Raw genomic sequence first — 20,236 nt, 5'->3', positions numbered from 1 at the left:
TCACAGCCATACGTTAGGTAGATGGAAATTCCACATTGGAGATTTGCATTGGTTCCTCCCCCATGGATCTTGGGAAGCCATGTGGAAAAGGGGGAGGGATAAATGTGGGATCCCAAATGGTTTAAAATACCAGGAGAATATAGTTTATAGACTTCAACTAAATAGAGCTCACAGATGCTCACAGAGACTGAAGCAGCAGTCAAGGAGCTTTCAAGAGTTTGTTCTATGTTACCTGCATATATATTATGGTTGTTAGATCGGTGTTTTGTGGGATTATTAAAAGTTAGGAGTGGGAGTATCTGTTTTTGTTTTTGGCAGCGTTTGGGACACTTTTCCTTCCCCTGGGTTCCCTGGCAAGCCTTGATATGAAAGTTTGTGCCTGGTCTTATTGTATCTTGTTATGCTGAGTTTTTGTGAATAATCTTGGGATGGTAAGTACTATATTTTCTGATGGGGAATACTATAAAATATCTTGCAATAACTCTAGGCAAATGAAAACTTATATGATAAACACTTGAAGTCTTTGAAGTAGATATCAGAAGATGAAACATTCTCCTATGGTCAATGATTAACATAGAAAATAATGGTGACTCTACTAAAAGTTATATACAGATTAAATAAAATTACCCTAAAAATTTCCTCACAGATCTTGACAGGAAATTTTGCAGCTTTGTGTGGAAAAAAATCAGGATATCTAAATAAATCCTTAATAATAAAAAAATTGAAAGAAGTATCATCATCACAGATGTCAAGTTGTACTACAAAGCTATACTAATAAAAACAGAATGGTATTAGCACAAAAATTGGCATTTTGCTCAAGGGAATCTTACTGAAGACTCAGACATGAATCCATATAAAAGTGTTCAAATATAGGTGGAAAAAGAGGCCAATCAAACATGTCTTATCACACAAGAAAGCTTCCAGTCTTGGGATTAGGTTATATTGAGTTATTAGACAAATGGGTCATATGGAATTTCCCAAACAATCCAAGAAACAGTAAGTTTCTCTGTAAATACTGACAGCAAGCTCTCATATCTTAATACAATACCTAAGGAACTCATTGAATATATAGCAATGAAGCTTGTGCCTATAGGGCCTTTACCACTACCTCCTAATGTTTTTAGGACAAGTTGCTACCTGGCATGCTACCAAAGAAGAAGGAAAACAAACACCAATAGAACTTCAAACCCTTTGACATTCAATGTGGTCTAGACACTAAGATATTCCAGTGTAATGGCAGCACAAAGCTTCTGGAAATCAACAAACAACTGATTTGACTGAAGGCCACTCAACAAGATGGATTTATATCAGATACTGTTTTGGTAACCAAGAACCTAAGACTAGATAGCCCAATGACCTTTGATAAAATACAAATACTACACACACACACACACACACACACACACACACACACACACACACACACATGCACGCACGCATGCACGCAATCAATCAGTGCTTTGTCTAGCATCATCAGAGATGTAATCTGTAATGGAAAAAATTGAACTTCATTTCAATAAAATACTGGGGTTGGCCCAAGGAGTGAGGGAAAGCAAGTAACAGACATAAGAGTAAGCTAGAATAAGAAAGAGAATAGCAAGTCAGAGAGGTAGACAGGGAACAGCAAGTCTGAGAGGTAGACAGTCAACAGCAAGAAGGGGGTTAGGAAGATGGGTAACAGCAAACAAGAAGACAGATAGAAAGATAGCAAGCAACTAAGCAGCAAGGAGCAAGGTGGCAATCAAGGGTCTGCTACATTGTCTGCATATGCGTTGTAGTTGTTAGGCTGGTGTTTTGTGGGACTCCTAACAGTGGGAGTGGCAGTGTCTCTGGCTTTTTATCTACTCGTGAGAATGTTTTCTGCATAATGGATTGATTCACTGAGCCTTGAAAGGAGGGTTTGTGCCTAGTTTTATTGTATCTTGCTATACTGTGTTTCAGTTGATATTCCTAGGAGGCCTGCTCTTTTCTGTGGGGAAACACAGGAGCAGTGTATCTCTGGGAGAGAAATGTGTATACGTATGTGGCAGGGGTGAGGGTGTGGAGTTGAGGGGGGCAAACTGTAATCAGGGTGTATTGAAAACAAAGGATTGGAAAAAATCAAGAATTTCACAGATTTATGTATTTATAATCTGAGTTGGGAAACCATGCAAGGTGCTCCAAAGCCAATCACTTTTGTACAGGAAGGATCATTCTGAGACTGACAGCTTTTCCTTCTATTTATTGCTTAGTGTCTGTGTTTCATTTTGCTTATCTGCACTAGTGTGATATCCACAAGCCTAAGATTCCTGATTTGTATATTGTGATTCATGGGTTTCTTGTCACTGGGTTCTAATATTTCATCGAAGCACAACTTCTACTTCAGTTAGTATCATCCTATCTAACATTGATCTCATAAATGTTGCTGTTGCTGCCTTAATATTGAGTCATTGTGACTTTGTGAACAAATAACAATGATAACTAGACTGGATCAATACATTTTAAAGAACCAGTTATACTTTGAGCATTATGAGTGTATCTTTAATACTCTTAAGGGCTCTATAACTTGTATGATGTAATAAATGTGCCTCTATGGGAGAGGAAATGAGATACTGATAATCTAATATTTCTCTAATTCAAATGGGAAGCAACTATACACAGCAGTAATGTGTGTCTAGGATGTTTTAGTTCATACAAATACCAACCCTACATCTGTCAAAGGCTTAATATCCAAAATATATAAAGAACTCAAGAAATTAAACACCACCAAACCAAATAATCTGATTAAAAATGGGGTACACAACTAAACAGATAATTCTTAACAGAGGAATATCAAATGGCTGAGAAACATTTAAATGTTCAATGTCCTTAGTGATCATGGAAATGCATATAAAAATGACTCTAAGATTCCATGTTACACAATTCAGAATGGCTAAGATACAAAACTCAGGTAACTCCTTCCTGCATCCTGGCTGGATCAGCGAGCAGGCAGGGTCTCGACATGCAGAACGACCCCAGTAAGTTCGTGCACCTGAATGTGCCATGGAAATGCTCCACGAGCATCCGCATCATTGGTGCCAAGGACGACGCATCCATCCAGATGAATGTGGCCGAGGTTGACAAGGTTACAGACCGGTTTAACGGCCAGTTTAAACCTATGCTTTTTGCAGGACCATTTGCAGGATGGGTGAGTCAGATGATTCCATTCTCCCTCTGGCTAAAGCTGATTGAATTGTCTCCAAGAACTTTTGATCAAAGATTGGGAATATTTGTCATAAATAAAAATGAGAAAGGGAAAAGCACCTCAAGTAATAGCACATGCTAGTAAGGATTTTGAGAAAGGGAATCACTCTTCCATTGCTGGTGAGATGACTTTGTACAACGACTTTGGAAATCAATCTTGTGATTTCTCAGAAAATTGGGAATATTTCTTCCTCAAGACCCAGATGTATCCCAGAAAGATAAAACAAGGATAGTTGCTCAGCTAAATTCATAGCAGCTTTATTCATAACAGCCAGAATCTGGAAACAACCCAGACGCCCCTCAGCGAAAGAATAGATAAAGAAACTGTGGCACATGTACACAATGAAATACTACTCAGCTATTAAAAACAAGGAAATCTATATGTTTGCAGGCAAATGGAAAGAAATAGAAATGATCATCCTTAGTGAGTTGACCCAGATCCAGAAAGAAAAGCATGGTATATTCTCACTTATAAGTGGATATTAGCCACTTAATATAGAAAAGCCACACTACAATACACAGACCTAAGGAATCTAAATAACAAGGAGGACCCTAGGGAAAACACTTAATTCTCATTCAGAAGGGTACATAGAATAATCACAGGAAGCAGCTGAATAAAAGCAACAGATGGGAGCATACAATAGAGGTCCTCTGGAAGACTCCTCCCAGCAGGGGATGGAAGCAGATGTTGAGATTCACAGCTACAATTCACAGAGGAGCACAATGAGTCTTATGGAAGAACTGGGCAATAGAAGGAGCTGGAGGGGACAGGTGCTCCACAAGGAAACCAATGGAGCCAACAAATCTGGGTTGGGGAGGTGGGTGCTGCAGCAACTGATGCACCAACCTTGGACCATGCATGGTGAGGAATTAGACCCACTGCTCAGATGTAGTAGATAGGCAGCACAGTCTCCTGGTCAGTTCCATAATTTGCGGAGTAGGGTCTACTTCTGACTTGTCCTCTGGTGCATACTCTTGGATCACTTGTTGGCTTCCTTGCCAAGCCAAAGAGGAAGAGGACAAAGATAGTCCAGATGAAACTTGGTAGGCTGAGGTCGGATGTTGGGGGAGGAGGGCTCTGCCCTCTGAGGACTAGGGGAGGGGCAGGTGAATGAGGGAGAGAGAGTAAGACTGGGAGGTGACGAGGGAGGGATGTAAAGGATATTAAAAATAAACAAAAAATAAATCAAAAGATCATATTAACATCTATTTATATTGTTTTACATATTAAAATCACATCTATAGATATTTAAAGGAATTTAATAACATTTTTCATAAGTGCATCTATTCTATAAATTATATATGCTAAATATCTGACCATATATTATGTGTTCTCCATCTTCTTCAGTGTGAAAAGGAAACACACACACACACTATATATATATATATATGAAAAATGTAGGACATGTTTCAGTCCCAGAAACAGCAGAACCACGAGTAGTAAGAAAACTATGGAGGCTATGTGTTTGTCAAGGATGTCCCTAAATTAAAGCTCTGAAAGGCCTCTGCATGAAGCTATGAAGGTGAGGCCTGACTGTTTTAGAGACATAAAGCTGTTGGGGAAGCCAGAACTATGGAATACCTGCCAAGGGAAGCTGTTAACAGAGAGAGGAGACAACTGAAGAGAAACAAGGTAAATGTAGTTAGATTTCTGAGGAATGATTTTTTATGTTTATTTTTTTACATATACATTTATACTATTACACCTACTTACAATAAACTACCTACAGGAAGAAGAATCATGAAACAATCAGTAATTGTATAAATGTTACATTCATAGTGTTTTGGCTATTTGACATCAGACATGGAATTTCAAATTTTGAAGTATGTCCAGCTGTTTTTCAGTCTTGCTTTGGTCCAGTATTTCCTCACTATGCTCCCTTTCCTCCCTTTTTATATGTAACATAATCTGCTTTTTTTTTTTATTTTACAAGAGGTTACAGATAAAAGATTGCCTTGAGTCTGAAAAAACTTTGAACTTTGTACTTTTAAACAGCATTCACACTCTTACATCCTATGGGGACTTTTGGACTGAATTCATTTTTGTATTTGGATATGGCTATAATCCTATGGGGGCCTGAGAGTAGAATATGGTGGTTAGAAGGAAAGCATATCCTTAGTCTCATAGGGTGTGGCACTATTAGTTGTGGCCTTGCTGGAGTCTTCATGGTCTTGTTCGATTAAATGTGTTTCCGAGGGTGGGCTCTGAAGTTTGAGAAGCTCAAGTCAGGCTCAGTGTCTCTCTTCTTGCTGCCTGAAGATCCAGATGTAGAAATTATAGCTATCTCTCCAGCACCATAACCAAAGATACCATCCATAGAACGACACACTTTAGAAATATAGTAAAGGGCAAGGGGTGATAGACACATTTTCCTAAGAAATGGATAGATAGACTAACTAGATATGAGTGTGGAATGGGAGGATAAAGTGGTGAGTGTTATGAGGGAGGGAATATGGAGATATGCAGCTAAAATAAACGGCCGTTTGAAGGTTGTGTGGAAATTACCTCAAGCTTCCTAGAATATATGCAGATATGAAGGTTATCTAAATGAAATCACCATTGCTAGAGGAGACAAAGCTCCAAGTTGCCATATTTTATCACCAAATGAAGCTTCCAGTCCTAGGATTGGGTTGTATATAATATAGTTTTGGAACAAAAGGCTCCTATTAGAAGCTTCGAACAAACCAAGCTGTTTCCAACACAATAGGCTATCCTCCACAAACTGAAAGAAAGGCCCCATTGCTGAAAATAGCCCCTATACAACTCATTGAATATAGAAAAACACAGGTGGTGCCTACATGGAGTCTTCAGTCCTACAAGCTAATGTCTTTAATACAGAAAGGTACTCTGCATACTACCAAAGGAGAAATGTAAATACCAATATAGCCTTAAACCCTCTGATCTACTAAGATGTCTTGCCTACAAGTTGTGCTAACATTATGGTGGCACAAAGTTTGTGAAAGTAACAACCAAATATCTGATTTTACTTAAGGCCCTCTCTTCAAGATGAAACCCATACCAAACATTGCTTGGATGATCAAGAACCTGAGACTTAATAACACAGGTATTTAGGGTAAAACTAAATAATACTTATCTGAGAGAGGGGTGGAAGAAACAGAAACAGAGAAGGAGAGAGAGAGAGAGAGAGAGAGAGAGAGAGAGAGAGAGAGAGGGAGGGAGGGAGGGAGAGAGAGAGAGAGAGAGAGAAACAGAGAGAGACAGAGAGAGACAGAGAGGGAGAATCAATTAAGTTGGCTTTTGATGAATATATATGCAGTATCAGTGCCTTACTCAGCAATTGCAGAGAAGCTTCCACCAGTAGCAGATGGGAATGAAGGCAGAGCATCATAGTCAGGCATTATGCAGAGAGTGAGAGATGTTAGTGTACTGAGCCCTAAATGGAATACTTCCCTAAAATCCTTCTCATTGGGCCTCAGAGAACTTTTTAGAAGAGTAGGCAAAACTAGAGCTAAAGAAGACATAGAATCCTCTAGTTTAATATGAGCAATGCCCATAAAGCTGAAAGTAGACACATACATTCCTATGCCTAACACAGAAGCAATCTCCAATTGATAAGTACTTTAAAATGAAATTTTAGTTTACTCCAAGGGACATTCATTTGGGGAAAAACTACTACTCTTAAGGGTAGTAGGTAAAAACTACCCAGGAGTGGATGGTCAACATAAAATGAACTCACGTTTACCTTTGAAGGTTTCTTGTCTCACAGTGGCATATGGGACAATATTTTAGTTTTTTGTTTTGTTTTGTTTTGTTTTGTTTTGTTTGTTTTTTGTTTTTTAAAGTATCTTTATTCTGTCAATATTTTATTTTATTGAATATTTTTACTTCTATTTTTTAATGCTACAGATACTTTGTATGCATACACATGTGCACACACACACACATATGGCTTCCAAGTTGGTATTTTTATGAGATACCTATTATGAGGACAAGTGGCTCTCTAATTCTTGTGCTTTCTTTTGGGCTCTTTTCTTTCTCTTTGCATCTACCAATTTCAATAGGTTACTTTATGTTTTATTTTTGTTTTATTCATTTTATTCTAAATGTCCCTTAGAAGCCTCTTTGTTTTCTAATGATAGACAGAAAGAAGGTGGTTTAGGATTTTAACAGAGGTGGAAGGAAATGGGAGTAATAAGAAGGAAAACTCTAATCAAAATATGTGAAAAAGAAGCTATTTTCAACAAGAAAAAAGATAAAGCCAGAAACAATATCCTCCACATCAGAAAAAGAAAGAAAGAAAGGAAGAAAGAAAGAAAGAAAGAAAGAAAGAAAGAAAGAAAAAGAAACCAAGCTGTATTCTTTTATATATATATATATCCAATCTAATGGATCCAGAAACAATGGAGTCAATTCCAGGGAGCACTCTATTGATACAAAAGAAAAACCAATGGGTGAAACCAATATAGTAGATAGAGATATGTCTGAGCTCGAGGTATCAATCTTTGGAAATGAAGCCCTCATTATGAATGAAAAGCACATATTAATTTCTGCCTTAATATTGAAATATTGATGGCTGAACACAGAATGATGATTCATTCTCTATCTAATTCCTGCAACGGTGGGAGATTCTGTACAGTATCAGACCACTAAGGTATGAATGTGTGTGTGTGTGTGTGTGTGTGTGTGTGTGCGTGCGTGTGCGTGTGCATGTGTGTGTGTGTGTGTGAGAGAGAGAGAGAGAGAGAGAGAGAGAGAGAGAGAGAGAGAGAGAGAGAAAGAGAAAGAGAGAGAGAGAGAAAGAGAGAGAGAGAGAGAGAGAGAGAGAGAGAGAGAGAGATCTGTGAATGATGATGAATGATGTTTGGACACTAAATACATTCCATATCACAGATATCCATGCTCATGATACCTGTATGGCTGCAATACTCTGTCTAAGAGTAGTTATTTCTTATGCCTCCACTTCAAACTTGTCTAGTATGTATGATGTAATCAGCTTCACGTATTTCAAATGGTGATCAGAAAAGCAACTTTGTGAACTAGGCTTATTACATAATTTACTGAGGAAGAATCTTGCCTGTGGCCTTCTGCTTGACTGATATATACAGAATCACAAATACTGTGGAAGGAAGAATAGTCCTTAAACAAAATTACTGAATGGTGATTGCACCTGGACCTAGGAACTCAGATGCAGAGCCTGAGGCCTGAGAATTCTTAGCAGTTCTCCAGAGAAAAAGCAAAGAAGAAAAGTATTGGGAAACATAAATGCACTCGTTAGTGACTATAGTAATAAAAAGAGGCTTACATGTGTACACAGAAATATTTCACACATGGTTTCCTGTGCTTGGCTTGCTGAACTTTTACCAATAGTTTCATCTTGGTGACAGGATGTTCTCTTTGATTGTTCTCTTCGGGATTCTGAAACTTTCTTTCTTTTTCTGTAGTTCAGACGACCCCAGATGCTTTTGGAGATTGAAAACCAAGAAAACATGGGAGGGAGACAAAGATATTGATTGTTTATTTTCTATTTATACAAAGCTTGGTTATGTAAAGAATGAACAGTTCAGTGGGAACCTAGATAAGCGGTAAGTGCCGCGTATTTAGTTCTCCTTGCACCAATATTTCATGTCTTTTATCTGATTTACCCCAGCATATTACCTGATAAATAACAAAATTCATTTTTTGGCTCTTATTACCCTATTTCCCATACTGTAAGTATACCTCATTCATTTTTTTCTGAGTTGTATTTTTCATGCAAGAACCAGAATGACATATACTGTCTACGTTTTTTATTTCCTGTAGGGATTCTTTTAATAGTGGCAGTGCTATTTCAGTGTCAAGTGTTGCCTCTGATAAGCATAATCCAAACTACTGCCATCACTTCATTTCCTAGAGATTGAGTAAAAGGTTTCTCTCAGTAGTGTAATAAGGTTCTTTTTATCATCTTAGAATTCCTGTGAAGAGATTTCCTTAATACTTCTGTCCTGCTTCCTGTGTACATTTCTTAAGACAATACTACATTTTTGTAAAATATAATATATATGTCATCATTTCTGATCTACTGAGCTGATAGAATCCTGAGGCTGAAATGAAGTTCAGAAACAGAAGGTCCATATGGGAACTGAATAGATTTTTGTTAAATTTTATACATAGCCAGATATCCAGGTCTTTTTTTTTTCCAAAGTTTTAATTTATAAATGAGTGTAGCAATCATATATAAAATTTAAAACATTTTCACCATTTGTTCGACAAAAGAAAAAGCTTCACAGTTTTTCTAACTTTTAATATTTACACATAATTAAGTCGTGTATGAAATGGTTGTGTTTATTCACTCTATGTAAGAGTCTAACACTAGATAAATAAATCACCCTTTAACATTCTCACTGTTTTATTAAATTTCTTTCATTTTCAAAGGTTATTTACTAATTGGGTGAATGCCATTTGTACATGAGCACTGAAAAATATGTTCCTTGACTATTACTTGTGATAAACTTTCAATTGTGGTAGGTTTCTAATAGTACTAATGTTGAATGTTAGGGAGAATAAAATACCATCATATTGTGTCTGACTCTTCCTGTTGAACATCTTGTGCCATCTTACTGCACCTGGAGAAGTAGACATGTGAATATCCTAGTCATTGTTTCTTCTTCACAGAACAAGTAAAACATTAGAAATTTGTTTTGTGTCAAATTAGAGTATGTGAAAAAAATTCATACAGTATGAATTTGTTTTCATCTTAAATCGAAATACTCATTCAATATACTGGACCCATAATCTGCATTTGAAAGTTTTTACAAATTCACTCTTTCAGAAGGAATGTTGTTTTACCCAATTTCTGGTAAGGTGACTACACTTCTGAGTTGTATTAGCATTCTTGGAATGTGGTCTAACAAATGAGAATTCACATAGGCCAACTTGCCTAATCATGACTTATCTAATGATGACGTACCTAATCAGAATTTCTGTGACTGAGCAAAGTTTTTTTCATTGTGGCTTCAGTTATTCATTGGAGCTTGCGATTATTTGATAAATAAAAGAGGGGGATTTCATAGCTATTTCATTATTGTGTGTTTTAAGGATGGCTATAGATCTGATATAAGAGTACCAAAAGAGTTTTCAAATGGAACGATACAATTTCAGTTTGACAATATCTGAATGTAGTAAACTTTATGTGGGGGATTAAATTATTCCTACTGGGTGCCCTCTATGGTGATTTTGGAATCCCAGGTTTTCCTGATATTTTCTCTTGTTTATCTAAGACATGAGGGGAATGCAGTTAGCCATCACTCCCTCATTCTCACCTAGATGTATAGTACTATCAAGGACTGAAGCCAATTTAACTCCATTCACATTAAGTCAAAATTCCAAAAATGTGAAAGCTATGTAGTTTGAGACTGGTTACCTTAAGTGCATTTTTTATTATTTAAGAATTTTTATATTATGTTTTGATGACATTTGCTATCCTCCTGAAAATATTTTTAACCAATAATGTCTAATTTATGCTACTGGTATGCTTTGGCATATGGGTTCTTCATCTAGGCCATTTTTGTATTCACTATGGGATACAAACCAAGAAAATTTGCTCTTCTTATTCTATGATTTATCAGTTGCTAATATTCATCCATTTTTAGTGATTTTTCTAATTTCAAAAGGGAGAATTGACTTTGCTTTCTTTTCTGCTATATAAAGATATTGGACTTCCAGGATACAGAATATTTTTTATTTTGAATAAAGAAAAAAACTTTTCAGAAACACATGTGAATTCAAGGAAATAATATGGTGAGACTGCACCAATAGAAATGATCAATAGATATTATCAAATTATTTTCTTAATGTTATAAGCAAATGACGAACACTAAATTTGGCACTTAAAAATAAACAGTGCCTTAAAATTTGAAAATGTCATGCCATTTCCTTGCTTGGAATCAGAAAACAATATGGCATATTATTGAAGAAATAATCTCCAACTAAAAGCCCAGATAAGGGCAGGTGGTTGTGGTACATGCTTTTAATCCAAGCATTTGGGAAGCAGAGGCAAGCAGGTCTCTGTTAGTTGGAGGCCAACCAGGTCTACAGAGAGAGTTCCAGGACAACCAAGGCTACCCAAAAGAAGCTTGTCTGGAAAACATTAACAAAACAAAGCAAGCAAAGCCCATAATTGGTGGGAAAAGTCAGAGATCATACCAGCTACACATCAACCAATTGATCTAATGCACTTTAATATGTAACATGGTCATAAAGCAATAAAACACAACATGATCTGAAAGAAAAGCTGGAACAGTCATAAGAAAAAGAATAAAATGATACAGATTGATACATATGATTGTCGAACTGAATAAGAAAATGATATCAGAAAAAATCTTTATCTTGCTAAAATATGTTTCATTCCAGGACAGCCAGGGCTACACAGAGAAACCCTATCTCAAACAACCAACAAAAATACATGTTGGATTAATAATGTGGAGATTAGAATGAAGGGATTACAAAAGAAAAATATCTTTATTAACCAGAACAAAACAGTAGTAATCAGTCCAGACAATGATGGTCTTTGATGTTAAGAGGGGTGATTAAAAATGAATTGAATTATTAGAATTCTATAGACCTACCAAAAGAGAGAAGAGCTCACTCTTCATGAGAAACAGTCATTGATATTATCAATAGCATATCATGAAAAATTACTCAGCATCAAACAGAATAGAAATAGGAAAAAATGTACTTAAAGTGTAGAGAAAGACCAAAAATAACTGTGCTACTTCCATAAATTTAAAAACTTTCTCAGAGTTGGTGAAACAGACAATATACTTAGCTACTGATACTTTGTACATATAAATAAACCATGTTTTGACCAGAGCGGATTATGTGTAAAAAAGAATCACAATCTAGGTATCAAATTATGCCCTTGCATTTGTTCATGTGTGGTAAGTATTAGAATTCAAAAATAAAGGAATAAGCAGACTCACTGTCCATTGTGACATGCTTCTCACCTTGCTCACAGAAAAGTGAATAAAATTGTATGAAATTTCAAAATAATAGAATCATGCTTGTGTGATATCCATCCCAAGGTCTTTTTATTAGAAACCTTACATAATTCCACAGATCTCTCATTCCCATATGGCACAGTAACAGAATTTGTATCACCAAAGCAATGGGCCAACAAAACAAGAATTAAATACATAACCAATATGTTTAAAGTCCGATCTCTAATGATTTTTTGCTCTGATTTCAGACTGACAGCTAAGAATATCCACTTGATTTTGTCTCTTTATTTTGCCCTCGATGAAATCAATAGAAACCCTCATATTCTACCCAATATTTCACTGCTAGTTAAAGTCGAATGTAGCCTGCTCGAAGATTGGAGAATAAACAGTTTATCTTCAAAAAGAGGTGAATTTCTTCCTAACTTCTGTTGTACAAATCACAGAAGATATTTAATTGTACTTACAGGACCAATGTGGTTACCATCCGCCATACTTGGATCGCTCCTGTACATCTCTAAGAGGCCAGAGGTAAGGTTCGAGGAGTTGGTTTTAATGAAACATTGACTCCTTTCAATTGGATTTTCTGATCCAAGGCTGATTGGAAGGAAGCAAATGGGGTGGATTATGTCTATTTTGATGCATAGAATTCAAAGCATAAATACTGAGACACTTTAGAGACTCATACCACTACTTTAACACAAATAGACATAAGGAACATCAGAAATATGAATTGTTTTACTAGAAGACTTAGGATTTTTATGTACCTTATAAGATACATGAAATTACATACCACCTTAATAATGGATAAGAAGTCAACACTTCCTAAGACACTCAGGCTTTCTTTAGCACACTTATTTTTGACTAAGCATTATGTATTCCCTCTTATCCAAGTTATTTGTTATGCTCAACTTCTTTCAGCTTTACTATGGACCATTTCATCCTTTCCTGAGCAATCAAGAACAGTTTCCATATCTATTCCAGATGGCTCCTAAGGACACATCTCTGGCACTGGCCATGGTGTCTTTATTGGTCCATTTCAGCTGGAACTGGGTGGGAGCAATTGTTTCAGATGATGACCCAGGATATCAATTTCTCTTGGAACTGAGAAGAGAAATGCAAGTGAACAGTGTATGTTTAGCCTTTGTAAGTATTATTATAGATGACAACAAGATTTTTTTGCAAAGGGCAGATACCTATTATAACCAGATCGTGACATCATCAGCAAAAGTGGTTATCATTTACGGAGACAAAGACTCTCATCTACAAGTGAACTTGAGACTATGGAATTTAGTAAACATTCAAAGAGTCTGGGTCACTACCTCTCAGTGGGATATGATCATAAATAATGGAAAATTCCTCCTTAAGTCTTATTTTGGGACTCTCACTTTCTCACACCACTACTCTGAAGTACCTGGTTTTAAAACGTTTATCCAGACAGCATACCCTTCCAACTACAGTGATGACTTTTTCTTGGCTAGATTGTGGTGGATGTATTGTAATTGTTCTTTGGCATCATCTAATTGTAAAAATATGCAAAATTGTTCAAATGAAACAATACTCAAATGGTTATTCAAGCACCATTTTGAAATGTCCTTGAGTGGTACAAGTTATGACCTATATAATGCTGTGTATGCTGTAGCCCATGCGCTCCATCAGATGCTTCAGCAACAAGTAGACACATGGCAAATGACTGCTGGAAAAGAGCTTGACTTTGACTCCTGGCAGGTAGTGTGTATTCCATGGTGTATCATGTAGTGAAATAGGTACAAGCTTCCTCATGGAAGCCCTAGCTTCTATCCAAGTATTTCTAAGATATTTTCTCTCAAACACGTACATTTCTGTGCTTTTATTGTATTTCATGTAAATTTTATTGTTGGTTGGACTCTATTCCAGCAACACTGAAACACAGATTTTCATAAACCAAGCTGATTGTAGTTTCCATAATATTTCTAAAACAAATATATTTCTTATTTCTCAAATTTGAAAAAAAAATATAATGCTTTCTTATAAAATTTTTATTGGCAACAAGAAGCTGACTGATATTTTTAGTGATCAAGAAGTTGGGGATCAATGTCATAAGTACAGTTCTAATAACAGGAAATAAGTTTGTCACATTAACAATAAGGACCTCATTTTCCTATCTGTTTATCTGGTAATATTATAGAGGAAATGTGGTGGAGAATGTTACCCTACTCTCCAGGCATATTACTGAGGTGTGCGTGTGTTAGAGAATTAACTCCATTGAGAATCTGCTATTTCTGAATTATAATGTTATCTTACCTATACTTGGTTTTTTTTCCTACCTATTATCAAACTACTTGTAATTAGTCACATTTTTAGGCAAACAAATAAAAATTGAAGGCAATCTAAACTTCATATTTTCTTTCCTAATCTATAGGCATAGTTGAAACTAAAATAATAAATGTTTCAGATGGTCCCTTTCCTGAAAAACATCCAGTTTATAAACCCTGCTGGACAACAAGTGGACCTGAGTCAGGAAGAAAAAATGGACACAGAGTATGACATTTACCACACTATGGATTTTTTGCCAATGCTTGGACTTAAGGTGAAAATAGGAAACTTTTTCCAATACCTATCTCATGGCCGGCAATTGTATATGTCGGAAGAAATGATAGAGTGGAACACAGACCTTAGACAGGTGTGTTGTATTGACTTGTAATTCTATGCAATGTAAGTACCACAAAATCTCAAAAATGACTTGACCATTGCCATAGCATATATCATTTTCATATGTATTCACTAAGTCATTTCCCACATTCTTAGACTTACGTTCAGAACATTATTCAAAGTAATTTAGCTCTCTGTCTAACTTTTTATCATCTATTTACCTATGATAGATATAAATTGTATATGTATATATAAACACTCATATACCTGTAAGTGTCACATTGCATAAGTCACAATACATTTATAATTTGTAATTACAAAATAAAATCGAATGTTCCTCCTTAATTTAATGCACTGTGGAAAAGGATGTTTTCCAATGGTACCATTTTCTAAGTCATTGCTACAATTTGAAGTGGGGAAATATCTTTTTATAATCCATTTGTGATTTTCCTCAGACTCCAACATCAATTTGCAGTATACCTTGTAGTCCAGGATTCAGGAAATCCCCTCAGGAGGAAAAGCTTGTTTGCTGTTTTGATTGTACCCCCTGCCCAGAGAATGAAATTTCTAACATGACAGGTAAGTACATAAGTCATGAAAAGTTTAAATAGAATAAGTAATTTCCCTAATTTTAGCATAGTTTTCAAAGAGGTCTTATGGAAACTGAAGGCATAAATCTCATCATAAAATAAAACAATTCAATAAGTCTGCCCCTTTGAATACCACACTCACATGTCCTGAACTATGATTTAATTCATTATTTTAAAACCATGAAATAAAATAGTATCTGATGGAAATTGCTTTATGGCATTAAGCATCTCTATAGCACTTATTTTTAGCCTAGAACTCAGCACTGTATAATACAGCATTATGTAATAAATATAATTTTCATATTTTCTAAAACATGTGAGCTTCGTATTTTATCTACTACACTACAAGCTTTGTGACAATGGGTAGATGTTCAGAGTTTCTGAACTTTGAGAAACATGCATTTATAGAGTGTTCTATCATATATAATGCTGTTATTTTGTAGGTAGCATTTTTATTTGTACCTAATCCATAAATGGATTTGAAGGCAGAATAAAATTCTAAAATAAATTTTTATAATAATTTTGAAAACAAGAATGAACATAAATATTTCATATTACTGAGTGACGGATAACTTCTTTGTGAAAAATAGAGATATGAACTTTTGAGAGTGATGCTATTGATAGTATATCCAGTAATGGAAAAATGGAAGCTATTTTTTGCAACTCCAACGCATACATAAATAATAAACTTAAACTTTCATTTAACTGGCAGAACAACATCTTTTTCTTTCATTGATAAACATGTGGAGTACAGCCACAAAAAAAAATATTGACGTGTTAGACGTATGTTGTAGACTACCATGTTATTGAGAAAAAGAAGCTGATGGAATACTACATAGAAAATAAATTTAAGAAAATTATGTTTTAAATGTATTGAATATTGAGTAATTAAAAACAATGCTAATTCACAAAAAGATTTTAAAATTTGCATGCTGCTATTTCTTTCTTTTTTGTTTTGTTTTGTTTTGCTTTGTTTTGTTTTTCCAAACAGGTTCTTTCTGTGTAGCCTTGGCTGTCCTGGACTCACTTTATAGACCAGGCTGGCCACGAACTCACGGAGATCTGCCTCCCTGTGCCTCCTGAGTGTTGGGATTAAAGGCATGCACCACTACACTGCTTTTTGTATTTTAAGAGCTTGAAATAAAATATCTCATAATAAATAATTTTTAAATTATTAGGCTAAATAAAATACTTAAATACTTTTGTTCAGAAATTTAGAAAACAGTACTTAGAAAAATATGAGAGAAAGAACTAATAGCAAAGGAATGTACATTCCTGGATGGGATTAATGATATCATTGTTTTTAATTTTGTCTGTATTGTATCCAAAATTAAAATAGATTTGAAGATATCATATTATATATTACATGATATGTTTAGAAGGATTGCCCCCTCTATCATGTATTGTGTGTCATGTCTATGTCCTTAAGAGATGGAAAACTCTTTCATTGTTTTCTCAATAAATATTTTCATTTTTAAAAAATATTAAAACTAAGCTTAGCATCATCTCTCACTTAGGAATATTTTTAATTTCATTTTAAAACTATTTATTAAAATAAAATATAAGAGAAACATTTAGTTATTTAGAGTACTGCCAGAGGTTTTGAAGATGAATATCAATGTCCATATGAATGTGCTTTCAGATCATGTTGTTGGAGTCATAGAGGCTTAAGCACTGAGACCAAAGAAAGTGAAAAAGAGATGTCACTGGTGGATTGAAACCAGAATAGCTCCTGAAAGGCTTTGATTCCTGATCCATTTTGTTTCTCATTTTATAATTTAAAACCACAGGACAGAGTCTGAAGGCAAGAAAGACTTTACAGAAGCTTATGTGTGGCAGTCAGCAGGTTGTTAAGGGCAAAGATTCATTGTTTTAACTATTTCTCCAGGTTCTAGGTATCCAGTGAAGACATTCTTGACAAATAGCAAATACAAGCAGTTATTTAAGTAAATTACTAAATAAATCAGTAAGTCAGTACATAATAACTGGTCTTTTCTACCTATTCTACTCAAATGTAAAAAAAGTTCACCTCCTAGTCATGATTGGAAATACTTAGTTATCTGATCATTCGAACAGAATGGGGTCTTTGATATCATACTTTTTTAAAAGTTGCTAAAATAATATTGACTTTATCTTTTGATAAAGACTCTAACTAATTTTGATGTTACTTTTAATAGATAAGTTGTTGACAATACTATGCATTTATTTATCAAAATGACCAAATTTTTAGGAACACAGTTAACTACTTGATCATTTAAAAATGTCTAAAATTATTTTAGAGAGCATTGACAGTCAAATATTATATAAGTTAGTAAAACTGGTAGATAGAATTTCTTAGTAAAATTCATTCCTTGAAACCACTTAGTAAATCTAATACTTTTAACATATTGAGATTTTATAAGTGGTAAATGTCTAATGCAGTCTGTTTTTCTTGACACCATTCATGCGGTCTTTATGAACTATCTGCCCTTAGTGGTGTTTGCATACTCAAACAGTTGCATAAGGATATTGGTATGTCATTTCAGCCTTGTAGCTGAGAGAAATGACAAAATATATGCAGAAGAATCTGCTTATATAGTTTTGCACTTGAGAGCTTACAGAAATGTTAAAAATAAATGTGCTTCTATAAATTTCTCTCATTAATCTATTTATTGTTAGAAACACGAATATTCTATCACAGTCTATTATTTTCCAGCAACCTACTAAAGTTGAACATGCAAGATAAATATATAAAACTGATTTGCATAATAGTGCGCCAAGATAATAGATTGGAAATTGCTATTAATTCCTACACATCAGCCAAATTTAATTTTCCACCTTTACAAAACATGAGAAATTTGACAAAAAAAAAATTCCGATGCATCAATATATGACTTTGGAATAAACAAGAAAAATTAAATCTGATGAAAGTTTGCTTTCTGTACCAGGCATGAATCAGTGTATGAAGTGCCCAGATGATCAATATGCCAACTCTGGACGAACTCGCTGCCTCAAAAAAGTTATTGCGTTCCTAGGTTATGAAGACCCTTTGGGATTATCTCTGGCCTGCGTGGCCCTGTGCTTCTCTGCTCTCACTGCTTTTGCACTTGGTGTCTTTTTGAAGCACCAAGACACGCCCACTGTCAAGGCCAACAACAGAACTCTCAGCTATGTTCTTCTCATCTCACTCATCTTTTGCTTTCTCTGTTCCCTGCTCTTCCTCGGCCGTCCCCATGTGGCCACATGCATCATGCAGCAGACCACATTTGCAATTGTGTTCACTGTGGCTGCCTCTACTGTCTTGGCCAAGACTATTACTGTAGTTCTGGCCTTCAAGTTTACTAATCCAAATAGAAAGATGAGGTGGCTTCTGCTCTCAGGGGCACCTAACTTCATCATTCCAATTTGCACCATGATTCAACTGGTTTTCTGTGGAATCTGGCTGGGCACTTCCCCTCCATTTGTCAATGCTGATGTACATGTTGAAAAACAGTACATTTTGATCATCTGTAACAAAGGTTCAATTACAGCCTTCTATTGTGTCCTGGGATACTTGGGCTCTATTGCCATAGGAAGTTTCACTGTGGCATTCTTGGCCAGGAGTCTACCTGACAAATTCAATGAAGCCAAGTTCCTGTCATTCAGCATGCTAGTGTTCTGTAGTGTCTGGGTCACCTTCCTACCTGTCTACCACAGTACAAAGGGCAAGGCTGCTGTGGCTGTGGAAGTCTTCTGTATCTTGGCCTCCAGTGCAGGGCTGCTTCTTTGCATTTTTGCCCCAAAGTGCTTCGTTATTTTGTTAAGACCAGAGAAAACTTCCATTCAGAAGTTCCATAATTTGCATTTTAAAATTGATAATGCTCATTAGAATTTCCTGACATATTTGCTAGATCAAACTTATCAAAATGATTACACTGATTCTTTTTATCATCAAATTTAGGTCAGACCATGCAACTTGTATTCATTAATAAATGAAAATTAAGATTGTTGGAATTATTTTTTTAAATGTCTAGTTATCTGAGATTATTTCTTAGCCTGGCTACCATAAAAATAAATGAGTTTTTTTTTATAATATAAGGGATTAGAAAGCAATCTGAGCAGTTTAAGTCTGTTTCTAACCCTTTATGCTATTTTTGTCTTACTGCCAGGAAACATCCTTGTGTTATTTGCAATTTGTAGCTTTCCTTGGCTCTTCCTCCTTTTCTTGTTCTTCCTTAGACCTAGATGCTAATTCACATGGATCAACCTTTTTGATCAGTCATTTATACACTTATAATACTTGTTTACCTCATTTTCACACTTGTGGTTGAAGAGTGTTAGCTGGGAAATGGGTCTGGATTTTGGAAATTGACTTTTAATTTCACTCTTCTAGTAGAAATTATGTGTTATTATTCTGTTCCATAGCAAATAATTATAAGAGAAGAGTATGTGGATATTTGTTCAATAAAGAGAATGTTTGTTTTTATAAGAAACTACAGATGTATGCTAAACCTACAAATGATACAAATAAAAATCACTTGGAATAAGATAATTTCACCTTTGTTCAGTTTGAAGTCTGGCAGTACATTAAAGCTCCACCAAATGATCCCATACCTATGCATTAGCACCATTAGTTAGACATCATGGGTTATTAAAAAGCAACATAAAATAGTTGAAAGCATGGATTTTGGGATTGATTTGGGCTAAGTTTTATGTGTTAATACATAGTACATCCAATTACATCCCATTTTTCTAAAAGTCTTACCCAAAAAGAAGAATATGTAACATGGTAGAACCAGAAAGAACATACAAAAGATAAGTATCAACTAACTGTACAATGTTGAGAGGTGAAAGTTCATGTCGTTTGGAGACCTCTCTAAATACTTAAAAAGTACATTACA

At 35.3% G+C, this 20,236-nt stretch overlaps 1 protein-coding gene and 1 pseudogene across 2 annotated transcripts; both read left to right on the top strand.

Moving 5' to 3' along the window:
- The first annotated feature begins 2,942 nt into the window (after positions 1 to 2,942).
- LOC311592886 (small ribosomal subunit protein eS21-like) lies at positions 2,943 to 3,231 on the top strand (annotated as a pseudogene). The gene has a single exon. The product of its transcript is annotated as a small ribosomal subunit protein eS21-like (transcript).
- A 2,790-nt stretch (positions 3,232 to 6,021) lies between these two features.
- On the top strand, positions 6,022 to 19,224 carry LOC311578254 (vomeronasal type-2 receptor 116-like; the record flags this gene model as incomplete). Its single annotated transcript, XM_084748112.1, has 6 exons — positions 6,022 to 6,065; positions 8,626 to 8,766; positions 12,408 to 12,687; positions 13,078 to 13,884; positions 15,243 to 15,366; positions 18,305 to 19,224. 6 exons carry the CDS (start codon positions 6,022 to 6,024, stop codon positions 19,222 to 19,224), a joined length of 2,316 nt encoding a protein of 771 aa, XP_084604238.1.
- Between the last annotated feature and the right edge of the window lie 1,012 nt (positions 19,225 to 20,236).

Source organism: Acomys minous (assembly GCF_964271855.1).
Source record: "Acomys minous genome assembly, chromosome: 2".
Lineage (NCBI taxonomy): Eukaryota > Metazoa > Chordata > Mammalia > Rodentia > Muridae > Acomys > Acomys minous.
Note: the sequence above shows the minus strand (reverse complement) of the source record. Positions and strands in the feature narration are given on the sequence as shown.